The sequence below is a fragment of the Panicum hallii genome, chromosome 3 (genome assembly GCF_002211085.1).
Source record: "Panicum hallii strain FIL2 chromosome 3, PHallii_v3.1, whole genome shotgun sequence".
Classification (NCBI taxonomy): Eukaryota; Viridiplantae; Streptophyta; class Magnoliopsida; order Poales; family Poaceae; genus Panicum; species Panicum hallii.
The window spans coordinates 290423-304313 of NC_038044.1; the positions used below are offsets into that span (position 1 = coordinate 290423).

Consider the following 13891-nt stretch of genomic DNA (forward strand, 5'->3'; position numbering starts at 1 on the left):
AAACATGATTGACTGTGCATATTCGTTGGTGAAAACTGCCTCCCCATCAAAGATGTTCCCTTTCCAGATGACTATGGAGCGCCCTGATGCCCCTCTTGAAGGTAGGAAAGAAAATTTATTGAAAGCTGCTGGAGAGATTTTCCGGATAAAGATTGAATCAAACATCTTTTTTTGTTTCCTGGAGGCAAGCAATGTCACATTTTGATTCTACTATTTTATCACGAATTGCATTCCATTTATGCTCCGAATTAAGGCCTCTGACATTCCACGAGAGGACTTTCCATGATCTATTCTGAGAGTGATTATTCATGGTAAACTAAATAGAAAAGATCGAAAGCCAGATGCACAACAAAAGGCAAATAAAACTGGGCAGCCACAAAATAGACACAAACTTGACCAAGTTCTGACATAAAAGTGTCCCAATAACCAAACAACTTGACACAAATCGACTGACAGTTCACTGTGATGAGCATAATTAAAAACATGTCCAGAGACACTTCAAATGTAACTAAACCAGATCTTGACAAAAAGAGAGACCCAATGAATGAAGCCAGATGCCTTCTTCTTGGACTTCTTTCTTGGTGTGTCTTCATCTGCACTGGATTTCTTGGATTTGGCCTTGGAGTTTTTTGATGGGGCTTGGCTGGCCTTTGGAACTTTGCTCTTGCCTTTCCTATGAAGGACTGCATCTGAAACTTCTTCCGGGGCCATTTTGGCGAAAGTGATCCTCAAATTCTTTATCACATTTGAAGAGAGTGTTGGAGGTGTTGCTGAACAAGCCAGGCAATGCTTTTCAGAACAGCTATTGCCTTTGTAATCTTGTTTCATCAGACTCGTGTGTCTATTATCCCTCCCGTCCACAGCTAAAAATAGCCTCTCATTGTCATGTCCTTCAGTCTCTCGCAGCCAGCCACACTGATTGATGCGCATTGCCCACAAACAGGGGAGCAAAGCCAAGAAGCAAATGGATCGGAAGGGATGATCACTTAGCAGGCAGCAATAGCATCCAAACCCTTGTAAATAGCATCAGAGGACGAATTCAATTCAATTCAAGGACACAAACAAAATAAATGGCGGAGGTTGCCAACCTCTCGTCGAGCTCCCTTGAGCCGACGGTGAAGCCGCTGGCGGCGGCGTGCTACGACAACAACCTGGTGAACTCGCAGGGCATGTTCCTGGGCGACCAGCCGCTGCGCTTCTCCCTCCCGCTCCTCCTCGTCCAGGTCTCCGTCATCCTCGTCCTCTCCGCCGCCGCCCGCCTCCTGCTCCGCCGCCTCGGCCAGTCCCGCTTCGTCACGCACATGCTCGTCGGCGTCCTCCTTGGCCCCACCGTGCTCGGCCGCAGCGAGTCTTTCCGCGGCGTCCTCTTCTCCGAGCGCGGCACCTACATCCTCGAGAGCGTCTCCCTCGTCGCCCTCATCCTCTTCCTCTTCTCCATGGGCGTCAAGACCGACCTCAGCCTCCTCCGCCGCCCCAGCGGACGCGCCGTCGCCGTCGGCATCACCGGCTCCCTCGTCCCGCTCGCCGTCACGCTCCCCGTCTTCCACGCCCTCCAGCCCTCGCTCCCCGAGGACCTGCGCGGCTCCTCCCTCATCACCGAGCTCGCCGTCCGCCTCTCCCTCTCCTCCTTCCCCGTCATCGCCGACGCGCTCTCCGACCTCGACCTCCTCAACACCGACCTCGGCCGCATCGCGCTCACCGCCTCGCTCATCACCGACGTCACCTCCTGGTTCCTCCGCGCCTGCTCCGCCGCCGTCTTCCTCGTCTCCGAGGCCAAGTCGCCGGCCTTCACGGCGCAGATCCTCGCCTCCTTCGTCGCCTTCGTGCTCTTCGTCGGCTTCGTCGCGCGCCCCGCCGGCCGCTACATCGCCTACAAGCTCACCCCGGCGGGGTCCCTCCTCTCCGAGGGGTCCTTCGTCGTCGTCGTCATCGCCGCGCTGCTGTCGGCGCTGGTCACGGACGCCATCGGGTTCAAGTACATGATCGGGCCCATGATGCTGGGGCTGGCGCTCCCCGGCGGCATGCCCATCGGCGCCACCATGACGGAGCGCCTCGACTCCTTCTTCATCGCGCTCTTCCTGCCCGTCTACATGGCGCTCTCCGGCTACCGCACCGACCTCGCGGAGCTCACCAAGGAGGAGACCTCCGAGAAGTGGTGCGCGCTGGAGCTCTTCGTGGGGCTCTGCGTCTCCGGCAAGCTGGTGGGCTGCGTCGCGGCGGGGCTCTTCTTCGCCATGCCGTTCCGCGACGCCATCGTGCTGGCGCTGATGCTCAACATCCGCGGCATCGTGGAGGTGGCGGCCATCAACAACTGGGGCGACACCATGAAGGCCACGGCGGAGCACTACAGCATCCTGACGCTGTCCATGGTGCTCATCACGGCGGTGTCGACGCCGCTGATCAAGCTGCTGTACGACCCGGCGGGGCAGTTCATGCGGGCCAAGCGCCGGACGCTGGAGGACCTGCGGCCCAGCGCCGACCTCCGCCTGCTCACCTGCCTCTACAGCGAGGACCACGCGGCGCCGCTGATCGACCTGCTGGAGGCGTCGGCGGGGTCCTCGCGGGAGAGCCCCGTGTCGCTCATCGTGCTCCACCTCACGGAGCTCGTCGGCCGCGCCGCCTCCGTGCTCAAGCCCCACCGCCAAAGTAAGAGCGGCGGCGGCGGCGGCAGCAGTAGCAGCGACCGCATCATGAACGCGTTCCGGCACCTGGAGCAGCAGGCGGCGCCGGGCGCCGTGACGGTGAGCCCCTACGTGGCGCAGGCGCCCTACAGCTCGATGCACCACGACGTGTGCTCGCTGGCGCACAGCCGCAAGGCCAACCTCATAATGCTGCCCTTCCACAAGTCCTCCGACGGGGCGCGCAGCACCGCCAACAACTCCATCCGCTCCATCAACCGCGCCGTCCTCCAGTACGCGCCCTGCTCCGTCGCCATCCTCGTCGACCACGGCCTCGCCGCCGGCTCCGCCTGCGCCACCAGCGCCAACAGCCTCCTGCAGAGGGGCGCGCTCTACTTCCTGGGCGGGCCCGACGACCGCGAGGCGCTCGCGTACGCCGCGCGGATGCCGGACGCCGGGAACATGTCGCTCACCGTGGTGAGGTTCAAGCTGCGCAACTGGGTGGGGATGGGCGGCAGCGACGAGGCCAGGGACGAGGAGGTGCTGCACCAGTTCTGGACCAGGCACCGAGACAACGACCGCGTCGTGTACGTGGAGAAGACGGTGGAGGACGCGGAGGGCACCGCCTCCGTGGTGCGCTCCATGAGCGAGAAGTTCGACCTGCTCATCGTGGGCCGCCGGGGCGGGGACGACAAGGACCTAGAGGGATCGGCGGCGCTCACCAGCGGGCTCTCGGACTGGAGCGAGTTCCCGGAGCTGGGCGTGCTGGGCGACATGCTGGCCTCCGCCGAGTTCGCGTCAAGGGTCTCCATCCTCGTCATCCAGCAGCAGCCGATCAAGAACGCCCCAGCCTGTTAGATCATGACGCGCTGCACTGGTGTTAATTAATTTTGATTTGAGAAGAAAATTGATGTCTTTGTTCTTGTAATCAGATCATGCTGGCTACATACAGTTTTACACCAAATGGGAATCCAGACTAAATCAATTTTACAGTAGCATTTTGTTTTTCAAGCAAGATTTTGTGGAATGTTGGAGAAAAGCACGCAAGACCGAATGGTCGTCTCAAGTCAATGACCTATTGGCCTGCGCCGGTCATTCTCCTGAATGAAATGAAGGTCTACTTGTTTCCTTTGCTTGTCCACTTGTTGTAGGCCTGGCCGGTCCCCTTCCTCCCTCACCTGCTTTAGTTACAAGTGAAGTGGAGGAAGCGGCAGCAGCCAGCAGCTTTGCAGAGCAGAGAGTGAGTGACCCAAAGAGAAGAGAGGAGAGAGCTCCAAGAAGGAAAAGGAAGGCAGGGATCCATCTCCTCCCAGGCCATGGGAAACATCCTGAGAAGGTGCTTCGCGGGAGGAGGAGGAGACAAACGGTGATGACGATTACTACCCCTACTACAGCTACAGTCCATCCTCCAGGCCCCGCTACGAGCTGCAGATCGGCCGGTGGGAGGATGAGCCTGCAGCAGCTGCCTCTCAGCCTGCAATCGGCTTCACGGGGAGAGACGACGACGATCACTACCCCGACGACCTGCTCCAGAGCGGGAGCGGCTGGGTGGATCAGCTTGCACAAGACTCTTGGCTAGTACATCACGACGTCGCCTCCCTGATTCAGGACATCCTCTACTTCGAATACACATCCATGGTAACATAGTGCAAATCAGCTTACCTCTGAGTTTGTTCTGATCCACTTTTTGATCTCTGATTCTGTTAACATTTCTGTGGATATGTGTGCTAGCAACGACTGAACTGCAGCGGTAATAAAGCGACCTTGCAACCACTAGCATATTCTATGAAAAACGCTTGCAGATATTAAGATTTTGATGATTCATCATGGCAGTTTCACAGCCTTATTTTCCCAAAATCCTGTGGCACGTTTTCCAATGATGAAAACACAGTAAATAAATTTTATTTGTCATATTTTCAGGTACGTGAAGCGCTCGGACAGAATGTTACATCATCCAAAAAGGCACAGGTTAAATGGTAGGGAGCACTTTCAAAAAGCCAATGCACTTGTTTTTTTTAATAACAGTACATTTGGTGTACCTACTGACGCCATGTCAGTGTTGCTTTAATTCCTCCCCGAATTCAAATGCTGTTTGAGTTTTCTTACGCAAGGTTGTCCATATACACTCATCCAAACATAGAACAAGCCATGCTTCTTGCTTCAACATGCAGAAGTAAAATAAGCAGAACAAACAGAGCTGAACAACTTGATTGTCCATTGGACAAAGTTAATGAATGCTTTGGTCATCTAATTCTCGCAATACTAGGTACCGGAATATTTTGGAGGCATATAAGAACTCGAGCTCCCCACTGAAAACACCAGCAGAGGCTGCCAAACTAGTTGCAACAGCCCTAAGCAGGATTCAGAGAGCTGATTTAGAGGTAAACTTATTTTTCCCACTTTTTCTACTTAGAAATATTAATAGGGACCGTACAGGAATAATGCATTGATTAGCAATAGCGATATATGTTTAAAATGCAGACCATCTAAATTTGTTAACCTATTTTACAAATCAGAGGGATCCTCCTTTCATTGGTACAAGGTGTTGTCTAACTGTCCAAGTAAACACTTTGGCCAAAGATCAGTTCAATAATATATGAGTTATCATAAAATTGATATCACAGGAAGCTTAGAAATGAATGGAATAACCACGCATGAAGCTTAGAAACCCTAGGAAGTTCACTACGATTTGCATTGTATTATCAATGTTACTAATAATGACTACATATGTCCAACTCATTCCATACAAAAAAGCGTTTTTTATCCTCAGGCTATTCTTGCATTTTACAACCTCCCGATCCCATTACTCCCGGCAGCATCAGCATCCTTAGACCACCATCCATCCTCGCTGCCAGAGGGTGTACAGTTTGTGCTGAACACTTTGCCGGTCAGATATGATCAACCATTCCATGCAAAACTCTTTACCAGCAAATGCCATATTTTGAACAATGAACAATGTATTTTATAAACATTTTTTAATGATGGTCCCATCTATCACTACTGCTATTAGGTTAACAACAAGTGCATTGGAGATGGCGATGGCTTTAGTGCCTATGTTGGCACAGCCGACCCACGGGAGCCTGCAAATGTGCCGATGGAAGTGCATGAGATGGTGATTAAAAGGGCTCAAGCACGCACTGATAGGGATTACCAGAAGGCTGATGCTCTTCTAAGGAGCCTCAACAAAGCAGGATATAAGTACTCAAACTGAACCTTTACAATCCTTTATATATCATAAATCCATATATAACCATTGAAGGTTTTTTTTAAAAAAAAAAATTGAGATACATTCAGTTACTTGGATAATAAACTGGGTCTCAATTGAAAATTGGATAAAAATGTCATATTAGTTTAGCATTTTTTTACTTTTTATGGAATCACCAAATGCACAACTTATTAAGCTTAATTTCGATGAGCAGGATAATAACCATTTCAGGCGAAGAGATACTTGCAAGGAAACACAGAATCAGAATGAGGTATCTGTTGCTCTAAATTGAACTCGTACACCCAACAATATCGGAAATATTGTTCTCAAGGGCATATATGTTCTTTATTTCATGACTTGAAGGGGCGTTGATGCACCGGAGCTTAAAATGGCTAATGGGAACGAATCGAAGAACGCACTGGTGAAACTCATTGGTGGGAAAAGGGTCACCATTTATGTGTATGGGCAGGACCAGTTTGGGCGTTACGTGGGTGACATATATTGTGATGATGTGTTCATCCAGGTGAAGCATAAACTTTTAGTAGCTCACATAACCTATGATTGTATTGCTTCAGTTCTTATCTTTACAATGTGTTTCTGGAGTTTACAGGAGAAAATGCTGAAGAATGGCCATGTATGGCATTTCAAGACTTACGATAAGCGTCCAGAATTTGCGCAGGTAAGAAATTGAGATTCCATTGTACCTAAACGCCCAGAATTTCCAAATTCAGAATTATGTGTGTATGGATATTGTAGTGGGAAAGAGAGGCAAGAGCTGCACGTCGAGGGCTTTTTGCGTCAGAGAACCCTGAGAAGCCGTGGGATTGGAGAAGAGACCAGCGCAACGCAAACATTCAGGTCTACTAACGGGGCTGACACGTAGTTTCTTGGTGAGGTTCTTGTACAGCTTGATGCAAATGAACGTATGTGCATCAGAAGTGCTTGTTTAGTGTGAATCTGGGAATGTACAGATGAACTGTTGTCAAATAAGTATCAGGTGTTCATTGTTTGCAACAAAAACAAAAATGATGTCTGGCACTATCTGACATCTGGATGAAGGAAGGAAACTGGAATATCGATCAACATTTAGTCATCTTGATTTCTGAGGTACATTACAGATAAAACACATGAGCAAATAAACAGAACGTATTCCTTCCTTTCAGCAGAAACAATTGAATGGAAAATGAACTATAATCAACCTGCCTTATACTCTGCCACTGCTATGCTTCAATCACAACTCTAGCTGGCTACGGGTTTACATCAAATGAAAATAGAGATGCTCCCTACTCTCATGCTGCTCAAAATTGCAACAAGCTGTATTTACTACCAATAGTCATTGCAAGAACAATGGCCATCTCTAAAGCAATGAAATCGATTGTTATCTCGAACAATAATTTCACGATTGGTTATCCTAGATATGAGCTTGATGGCGGAGTGGCAGTCACTGCAAACTCGGAGGTTTTTGGTCACCCTTATGCTCTCGCCTGGTTCAGTGGTGACAAGGCTAAATGCAATGGCAATCTTCTCACTATGATGCACTAGAGTGTTCTCCTTCTCTTCATCTTCAATGTCAAACATCACCACCTCAGTAGTCGGTTTATAACCCATGATCTTCATTTCCATGCCCAATTCATCGAGCTTTTCATAAATTTTATTTGAGAGGGGATGTGAGTTATCTCCGACATGGAACTCGTGGACCTTACCATCAAGTTCAACCCAGCTAGATGCAGGGACCTTCTCAACCCCCTTGCCTTCATTTCCAACCTGAGCTTTGCCGCATCTTCCCATCTTCCACTGTTAGAGTATATGTTAGAGAGCATGACATAGTTTCCGGAATTCCATGGCTCCAGCAGGATGAGCTGCTTCAATGCATGTTCAGCAAGGCCAGCATCACGGTGGATCTTGCAACCACCAAGGAGTGCCCCCCATATAACTGCATTTGCCTGCATTGGCATGTCCTCGATCAGCTGATGAGCCTCCTCCAGCAACCCCGCACGACTGAGCAGGTCGACCATACAACCATAGTGCTCAATCCTTGGGCTTATACGGTATGACTGAGTCATGTTATGAAAATACCGCCGCCCATCCTTTACAAGGCCAGTATGCGTACAGCTGCAGAGCAATCCAATGAAGGTATTATCATTCGGTGTCATACCTGACTTCTCCATCTGACCAACGAGTGCAAACGCAATCTTCTCATGGCCAGTCATGCCGAGCCCCAAGATCATTGCATTCCAAACAATGATGTCCCTCTTCCTCATCTGCTGGAACACCATCCACGCCTCACCTGTGCTCCCACACTTGGCATACATATCGATCAGTGCAGTCCCCAGGACTGGGTTGTCAAGAACCTCATCCCAGTGCACCATTCTGGCTGCTCGCCGTCCCAAATCCAAAGCACCTAACCTTGTACATGCTGAGAGTGCCCCGGCCACTGTGTAACATTCTGGCGTCATTCCCTCTGCCTGCATTGCAAAGAACAATTCCAGAGCCTCCCGCGGATGCCCATTGGATGCGTATCCACCAACCATAGCACCCCAGGCTACTGCATCCTTGTTCTGCATCTTATCAAACACCACCCTTGCCTTCTGCATCTCCCCGCATTTGACATACAAGTCCAATGCCGCAGTTGCCACGAACACATTCCCTGCGATCCCCTCCTGCTCCACCACCCTCCACACTGCCTCCCCGGTGACCAAATCGGTGACGCGAGCGCACGCAGTCAGGACACGGACGGCTGTGAAGCTGTCAGGACGCATGCCACTGGCAAACGCCTTCCGTGCAACTCCAACGGCTTCCTGGACGCGCCCCGCGTCCATGTACGCGGTGATGAGCGCGGTCCACGAAACGGTGCTGGGGTGGGACATTTCGTCGAACGCTTTCTGGGCGTCGTGCAAAAGGCCGCATCTTGCGTACAGGCTGAGGAGCGAGGTGAGGACGTGGGGGTTGGAGTGGTAGGGGAGCTTGAGGGAGCGGCCATGGAGTTGTAGGCCGGCGGAGAGCGGGTCGGGGAGGCGGGAGGCGGCCTTGAGCGCGAAGGGGAAGGTGAGGTGGGATGGGTTGGGAAGGAGGGAGTGGACGCGGAGGGCGTGGAGGTGCAGGCCGGTGGAAGAGAGAGCGCGGAGGAGGAGCGGGGAGAGGTCGGTGAGGAGGTGGAGGCGGAGGAGGCGGGCGTGGAGGAGCTTGACCGTGAGCGGTGGGAGGTGGTTGTTAGGGCGCAGGACGCCGGTGAGGAGGCGGCCAACTGCGGCGGCAGCGTCCGACATGAACGGGATGCTTCCCCTTCGCAGGGAAACGGTTAAAAGCAATTTCCTTCCTTGGACATGATCCACAAGTTTTGAATGTCGTTTTAGTTTTATATCTCTTAAGTCAAATATATTTAGCTTTGAATAAAGTTTGCACTTAAAGATTAGTAACCATGACATATGTCTTTAGTGTATTTATTTGAAATTATAGATGCTGGTATACTTTTTTAGAAATTTGAGAAGTTTCATTATTTTTTTTAAAAGAAGAACAAAACTACCTACACTACACAATGGAGGAGGGAGCATTCTCAAGATACAATTTTGATTGGATTATCTTAAACATTCCTCCAGGTATATGAGTCTGCACATAAATCAATCCCTCTACTTGTACGTGGCGGTGATCATCACCGGCACCGGCGGTGCATCGGTGGCTACGGCATTGCCGGCGGTCCATGGCACGGCGCGCCCTTCCCTGTCCAGAGGCGCCATTGCTGGTTTTTCTTTCTCCTCCACCGGCACGTCCTCGACGTCGTAGTACAGGTTGCCCGTCCTCACCTCCTGCGCCAGCGCACACGGCGCGCAGAGCAGCCACTTGACGTAGTCCGCGGTCGCCGGCCGGCCACCGCACACGGAGCGGTCTGCCGGCAGTCCGAGCCGCCGCCTCATCTGCGCGCGCCAGAAGCCACCGTACAACAGACCCAGCACGGACAGCAGCGCGCCCGCGGCACCAACGACACACCCGAGCGTGGCGTCGTGGATGTTGAGCGCGGCGACGGCGAACACCAGCACCGGCGCGGCGCAGAGGAGCGCGAACGTGAAGACGTGCACGTACATGTTGCCCAGTCCCAGGCGCTCCATGTTCCAACCCAACACGCAGAACGTGCACGTCAGCGACAGCGCCGCCACCGCCGGGTCGTCGGCGAGGTCGAACAGCCCGCCAGCCCACTCCGCCTTGGTCACCACCACTCTGCCGCTGTACTGCGACCGCGACGCGTTCACGGCCGTCGACTCCTCCAGGGCCAGCACCGCCTCGTCGCTGGACTCCGGGAGCACCGACTTTCCGCCGCCGAGCGGGCCGTAGACCATGTAGAGTGCGGCAGCGACGGGGAAGCCGAGGCCGAGCGCCATGCACAGGTTGACAGCCCAGTCGGGGCGCGTCTGGCCAGTGAAGCTCCAGAACAGCGCGCAGTAGGCGTACTGCGCGAAGCACGTGGCGTGCAGCAGCAGCAGCACGACGCCGACGTGGAGCCGCTCCCGCCGCGCGCCGCCGGCGTTGCTGCAGTACACGCCACGGAGCTCGCGGGCGTCCGCGTCGCGCCACCGCAACAGGAGCGCCAGATGGTGGCAGAGCCGCGGGTGCTGGTACACGCACATGACGGTGAAGAGCGCGTTCAGCACCTGGTTCGCCACCTCCGTCCACCGCCTGCGCCGGGACGCGTCGGGCACGGCGGAGTTGAGCGCCCCCGTCATGAGCAGGAAGACAAACGCGACGCCCGCGGCGACGAAGGCGAGCCACACCAGGAGCGCGGCGTTCGTGGGGTGCCTCGCCCAGGCCTTGCACCTGGCGCGCAGGGCGCGCCAGTCCACGGTGCGCGCGCGGAGGGTGGTGACGCCGAAGCGGTGCAGCCATAGCTTCTTGGATGGAGCTGCCCTGAGGCAGTCCAGGAACCTCTCCTTCTCCTTGCCGTGCCTCTGCGTGGCAGTGGCGCCATGGCTATCCATGGATGTCTCGTGAGATTCCATGGTGGGTAATCAAAAGTGCAATGGGTAATCAAAAGTGCAATTTTATCTTCTTGTTTTGTATTGCTGTTCCAAAATTCTCCTTGACAGTCAGTGCTGAGTGGGGTGAGATCCCTCCAGCTTCAATATATGATCTGAATCTATACACGGTGCTTGAAATTATATAATAAGTAAGGAAAGGGATTAGCTCTGTGCGCATTCTTTCCAGTACAAGAGTGAAAAAGTGACAAATTTGGCAGGTAGCTGCTGAAACAGAAATCTTGGTCTCGTTGTTGATGCTTGAAACGGTCAGAAGGTTTCACCACTGGAAAAAGTCAAGGCGGGCGCCCGGGCACAGTGAATGGATTGGACCGATTCCTGCATTGCTGATGTTAAGACTTCCAGCGAATCAACTTTGGCATGCTGACAAGGTTCTGTTCAGGCTGCACAGGACGGCCATTCAGACTGGACTAAGCTGCGTGACTGCGTCTTGTGGTTTTCACATGATTACTGTTGATGCTATCAAGAATACTTGAATCTGCTCAGTACGCCAAAAACGAGTTTGACAACATGTAATATGGATGGCAAAAAAAAAAAGAGGAAACATGTAGTAGGTGTTTTCAGCACACAATGTAAGACTTTGATGCTGTTTAATTTGATGGTCTTCAGATTTTCCCTTTTTGAAAGATGGTCTCCAGATTTAGATAAAAAAACAGCACAACCATGGTAATCAGATTCCAGAGGTTCATAAAAATAGGCGGCCAACCGGGATCTGAAAGACTGGTATTTCTGCATAGGTACACTCTCGTGTATGTCGTTCTGCTTTTTTCTTCAAAGATTTATGAATAGACACAGAAGAATTCAGGTTGATTATCTACCCTGATCATTCGCCTCTATTAGGTTCCCTGTCATTTCAATGTTGTGATAAAACGAACCGACAAAGTGATATAAACCATTGCTATTTCTTGTTGGCCTTCATCTATGCTTTCAGGCATGCAATCCATATGCTTGAGGATTGTCGCGCCATTTTAAAATTAGTTTCTGAAACACAATACGCATTCACTGACTAAACTGAAACAGACAGAAGAAGACGTAAAAAAATGTCTTTTTTTACTTGTTCCTTTTTGCAGTTGGGGTTTATACTCTCATACATCACAAAAGTATGTGTTTTAGTATATACACACCAATGAACTCCATAACAAACCGATTTCCTGTAATCCTGTTTTCACCAAGATAAAAAGGAGTGGAGAAAGAGGAAACATGTAGGAGTAATCTATAGAGTTCATGCAAATCCTAAGCTACATGTCCGATTCCTTCTGCTTCTCTAGCTAGAGAACAATTCCCTTGTGTACAAAAGAATGAGCAGAGTCACCATATTGATGAGCTTCTTCACCTTCTTGCCCCCCCCCCCCCCCCCCCCCCCCCCGCGCGCCTCCAATTTCCAGCAGATGATAATCTATGGTCATAATCATTCACCATTGCTTGGCTCGGCTCTGACAAAGATTCATATTCCTCCCCCGGCGGCACAGATGTCGGTATCCAAGAGTTGACCATTTCCACGTGAAGAGAAACGCTGCATTCTTCAGGTTTTTCATCCTCGATTTGAACCGCTGCAACCTGATGAACCGGTGGAGCCATTATCGTGGTTTCGTCATGAACAACAACCAGATGACCATTTGCAACCGTGTTAGTTGCGCTCAACAACACGTCGTCATGATCACTGGACACTGCGAGGAGCAACGGCTGCCTCTCCTCGTGGCCACCGTCAGCCACCTTCGAGTAGAGGATCTCGCCGTCGACGTGGTAGAGATTCGCCGTGCGCACCTCCTGCGCCAGCGCGCACGGCCAGCACAAGAGCCACCGCGCGTAGTCCGTCAGCGACTTTGAGCCGCAGCACGCCCTGCTTCCCGGAAGGCCGAATCTCTTCCTCATCTGGATCCTCCAGTAGCCGCCGTAGAGCAGCCCGAAGGCGCAGAGCACCACGCCGGCGCCGCCGACCATGTCGCTGATGGCGTAGTCGCGGATGTGCAGCGCCGAGACGCCCAACACCCAGAGGGGCGCCAAGCATAGCAGCGCGAACGTGACGGCGTGCACGTACGCGTTGCCGAAACCCAGCCTCTCCATGTTCCACCCCAACACGCAGAAGGTGCACGGCAGGGAGAGGCACCAGGCCGACGACGTGTCGCCGCCGCAATCCAACATGCCGCCGGCCCACTCGGGCTCGGTCACGACGTGCCCAATGGGGGTGGGGTGCATTTGTGACTGTGTCTCCGCGGCTGAATTGGAGCAGGCGAGCTCCTGGCACTGGCCGTCTTTGCCCAAGGGACTGCACACGGTGTACACGGCGGCGGCGACCGGCGCGACGACACCGAGCACGAAGAAGCCGTCCTCGGCGAGCTCGGGCCTGGTGGCCTTGGTGTACCGTGTACCCCCAGTAGAGACCGCAGAGCACGTACTGGCATACCACCGTGAGGTGCAGCAGCGCGACGACGACGGCCATGTGCACGCGCTCGCCGGCGCGCGGCGCGGCGCCCTTGCAGTAGGCGGCGCGGAGCTCGGCGGCGTCGTGCGGGCGCCAGCGGCAGAGGAGGAAGAGGTGGTGGCAGAGCGCGGGGTGCTGGTAGAGGCTTATGATCGTGACGAGTGCGTTGAGGACCTGGTTGTTGATCTCGATCCAGCGGTTCCTTTCCGCCGGCGCCGGGAACGCCCCGTCGAACAGGCCCAAGAGGAGGAGCACCAACATGCCGCCGGAGATGCTGACGCAGAGCAGCCAGAGCAGCAGCGCGATGTTCATGGGATTCTTGAGCCACTACTTGCACGTCCGGCGGGCAGAGGTCCAGTTGACGGCCAGAACGACACGGCCGGCGAATGGTTCGTTGCCGGATTTCTGGCGGCGGAAGGATGGAAGTTCACCGAGGCAGTGCACGTGCTGCTGCGGCGTGTTGGGGAGGTGGTGCTCGGCGTCGGCGAGTGGCGGCGTGGAAGGCCGCCGGTAGTTGAGGAGCATCGGCGAGAGCAGCGCGGCGGCGCCGGTGGTTGGAGCATTGTCATTAGAGCTGGCAACGGCAAGGGCCGCCATGGCGAAACGCTAGCATCTAGCAACG

At 53.3% G+C, this 13891-nt stretch overlaps 4 protein-coding genes and 1 pseudogene across 4 annotated transcripts; 2 read left to right on the forward strand and 3 right to left on the reverse strand.

The window, feature by feature from the left end:
* Positions 1–519: 519 nt before the first annotated feature.
* LOC112886957 (cation/H(+) antiporter 15-like) lies at positions 520–3603 on the forward strand. The gene has a single exon (XM_025953006.1). It carries the CDS (start codon positions 1071–1073, stop codon positions 3474–3476), a length of 2406 nt encoding a protein of 801 aa, XP_025808791.1. The 5' UTR covers positions 520–1070; the 3' UTR covers positions 3477–3603.
* Positions 3604–3862: 259 nt separating this feature from the next.
* Positions 3863–6823, forward strand: LOC112884390 (probable staphylococcal-like nuclease CAN2). Its single transcript, XM_025949770.1, has 8 exons — positions 3863–4256; positions 4539–4594; positions 4885–4999; positions 5629–5816; positions 6038–6094; positions 6187–6346; positions 6434–6502; positions 6580–6823. The coding sequence occupies exons 1-8, from the start codon at positions 4254–4256 to the stop codon at positions 6688–6690; spliced, it is 759 nt and encodes a 252-aa protein (XP_025805555.1). The 5' UTR covers positions 3863–4253; the 3' UTR covers positions 6691–6823.
* A 136-nt stretch (positions 6824–6959) lies between these two features.
* On the reverse strand, positions 6960–9126 carry LOC112884388 (putative pentatricopeptide repeat-containing protein At3g08820). Its single transcript, XM_025949768.1, is given in 2 exon segments — positions 6960–7574; positions 7577–9126. Coding segments are annotated over 2 exon segments (1941 nt in total). The 5' UTR covers positions 9090–9126; the 3' UTR covers positions 6960–7146.
* Positions 9127–9412: 286 nt separating this feature from the next.
* On the reverse strand, positions 9413–10811 carry LOC112884389. Its single transcript, XM_025949769.1, has one exon. It carries the CDS (start codon positions 10809–10811, stop codon positions 9450–9452), a length of 1362 nt encoding a protein of 453 aa, XP_025805554.1. The 3' UTR covers positions 9413–9449.
* Positions 10812–12111: 1300 nt separating this feature from the next.
* On the reverse strand, positions 12112–13866 carry LOC112884221 (annotated as a pseudogene).
* Between the last annotated feature and the right edge of the window lie 25 nt (positions 13867–13891).

What these genes read in the sequence shown, in the direction of transcription:
- LOC112884390 (XM_025949770.1), top strand. An exon ending in AAAAAGGCACAGGTTAAATG is followed by an intron (nt 4,595 to 4,884) that starts GTAGGGAGCACT and finishes TCGCAATACTAG; the next exon opens with GTACCGGAATATTTTGGAGG. An exon ending in AGCGTCCAGAATTTGCGCAG is followed by an intron (nt 6,503 to 6,579) that starts GTAAGAAATTGA and finishes TGGATATTGTAG; the next exon opens with TGGGAAAGAGAGGCAAGAGC.
- LOC112886957 (XM_025953006.1), top strand. Translation starts at nt 1,071, where the DNA reads ATGGCGGAGGTTGCCAACCTCTCGTCGAGCTCCCTTGAGCCGACGGTG.
- LOC112884389 (XM_025949769.1), bottom strand. Translation starts at nt 10,811, where the DNA reads ATGGAATCTCACGAGACATCCATGGATAGCCATGGCGCCACTGCCACG.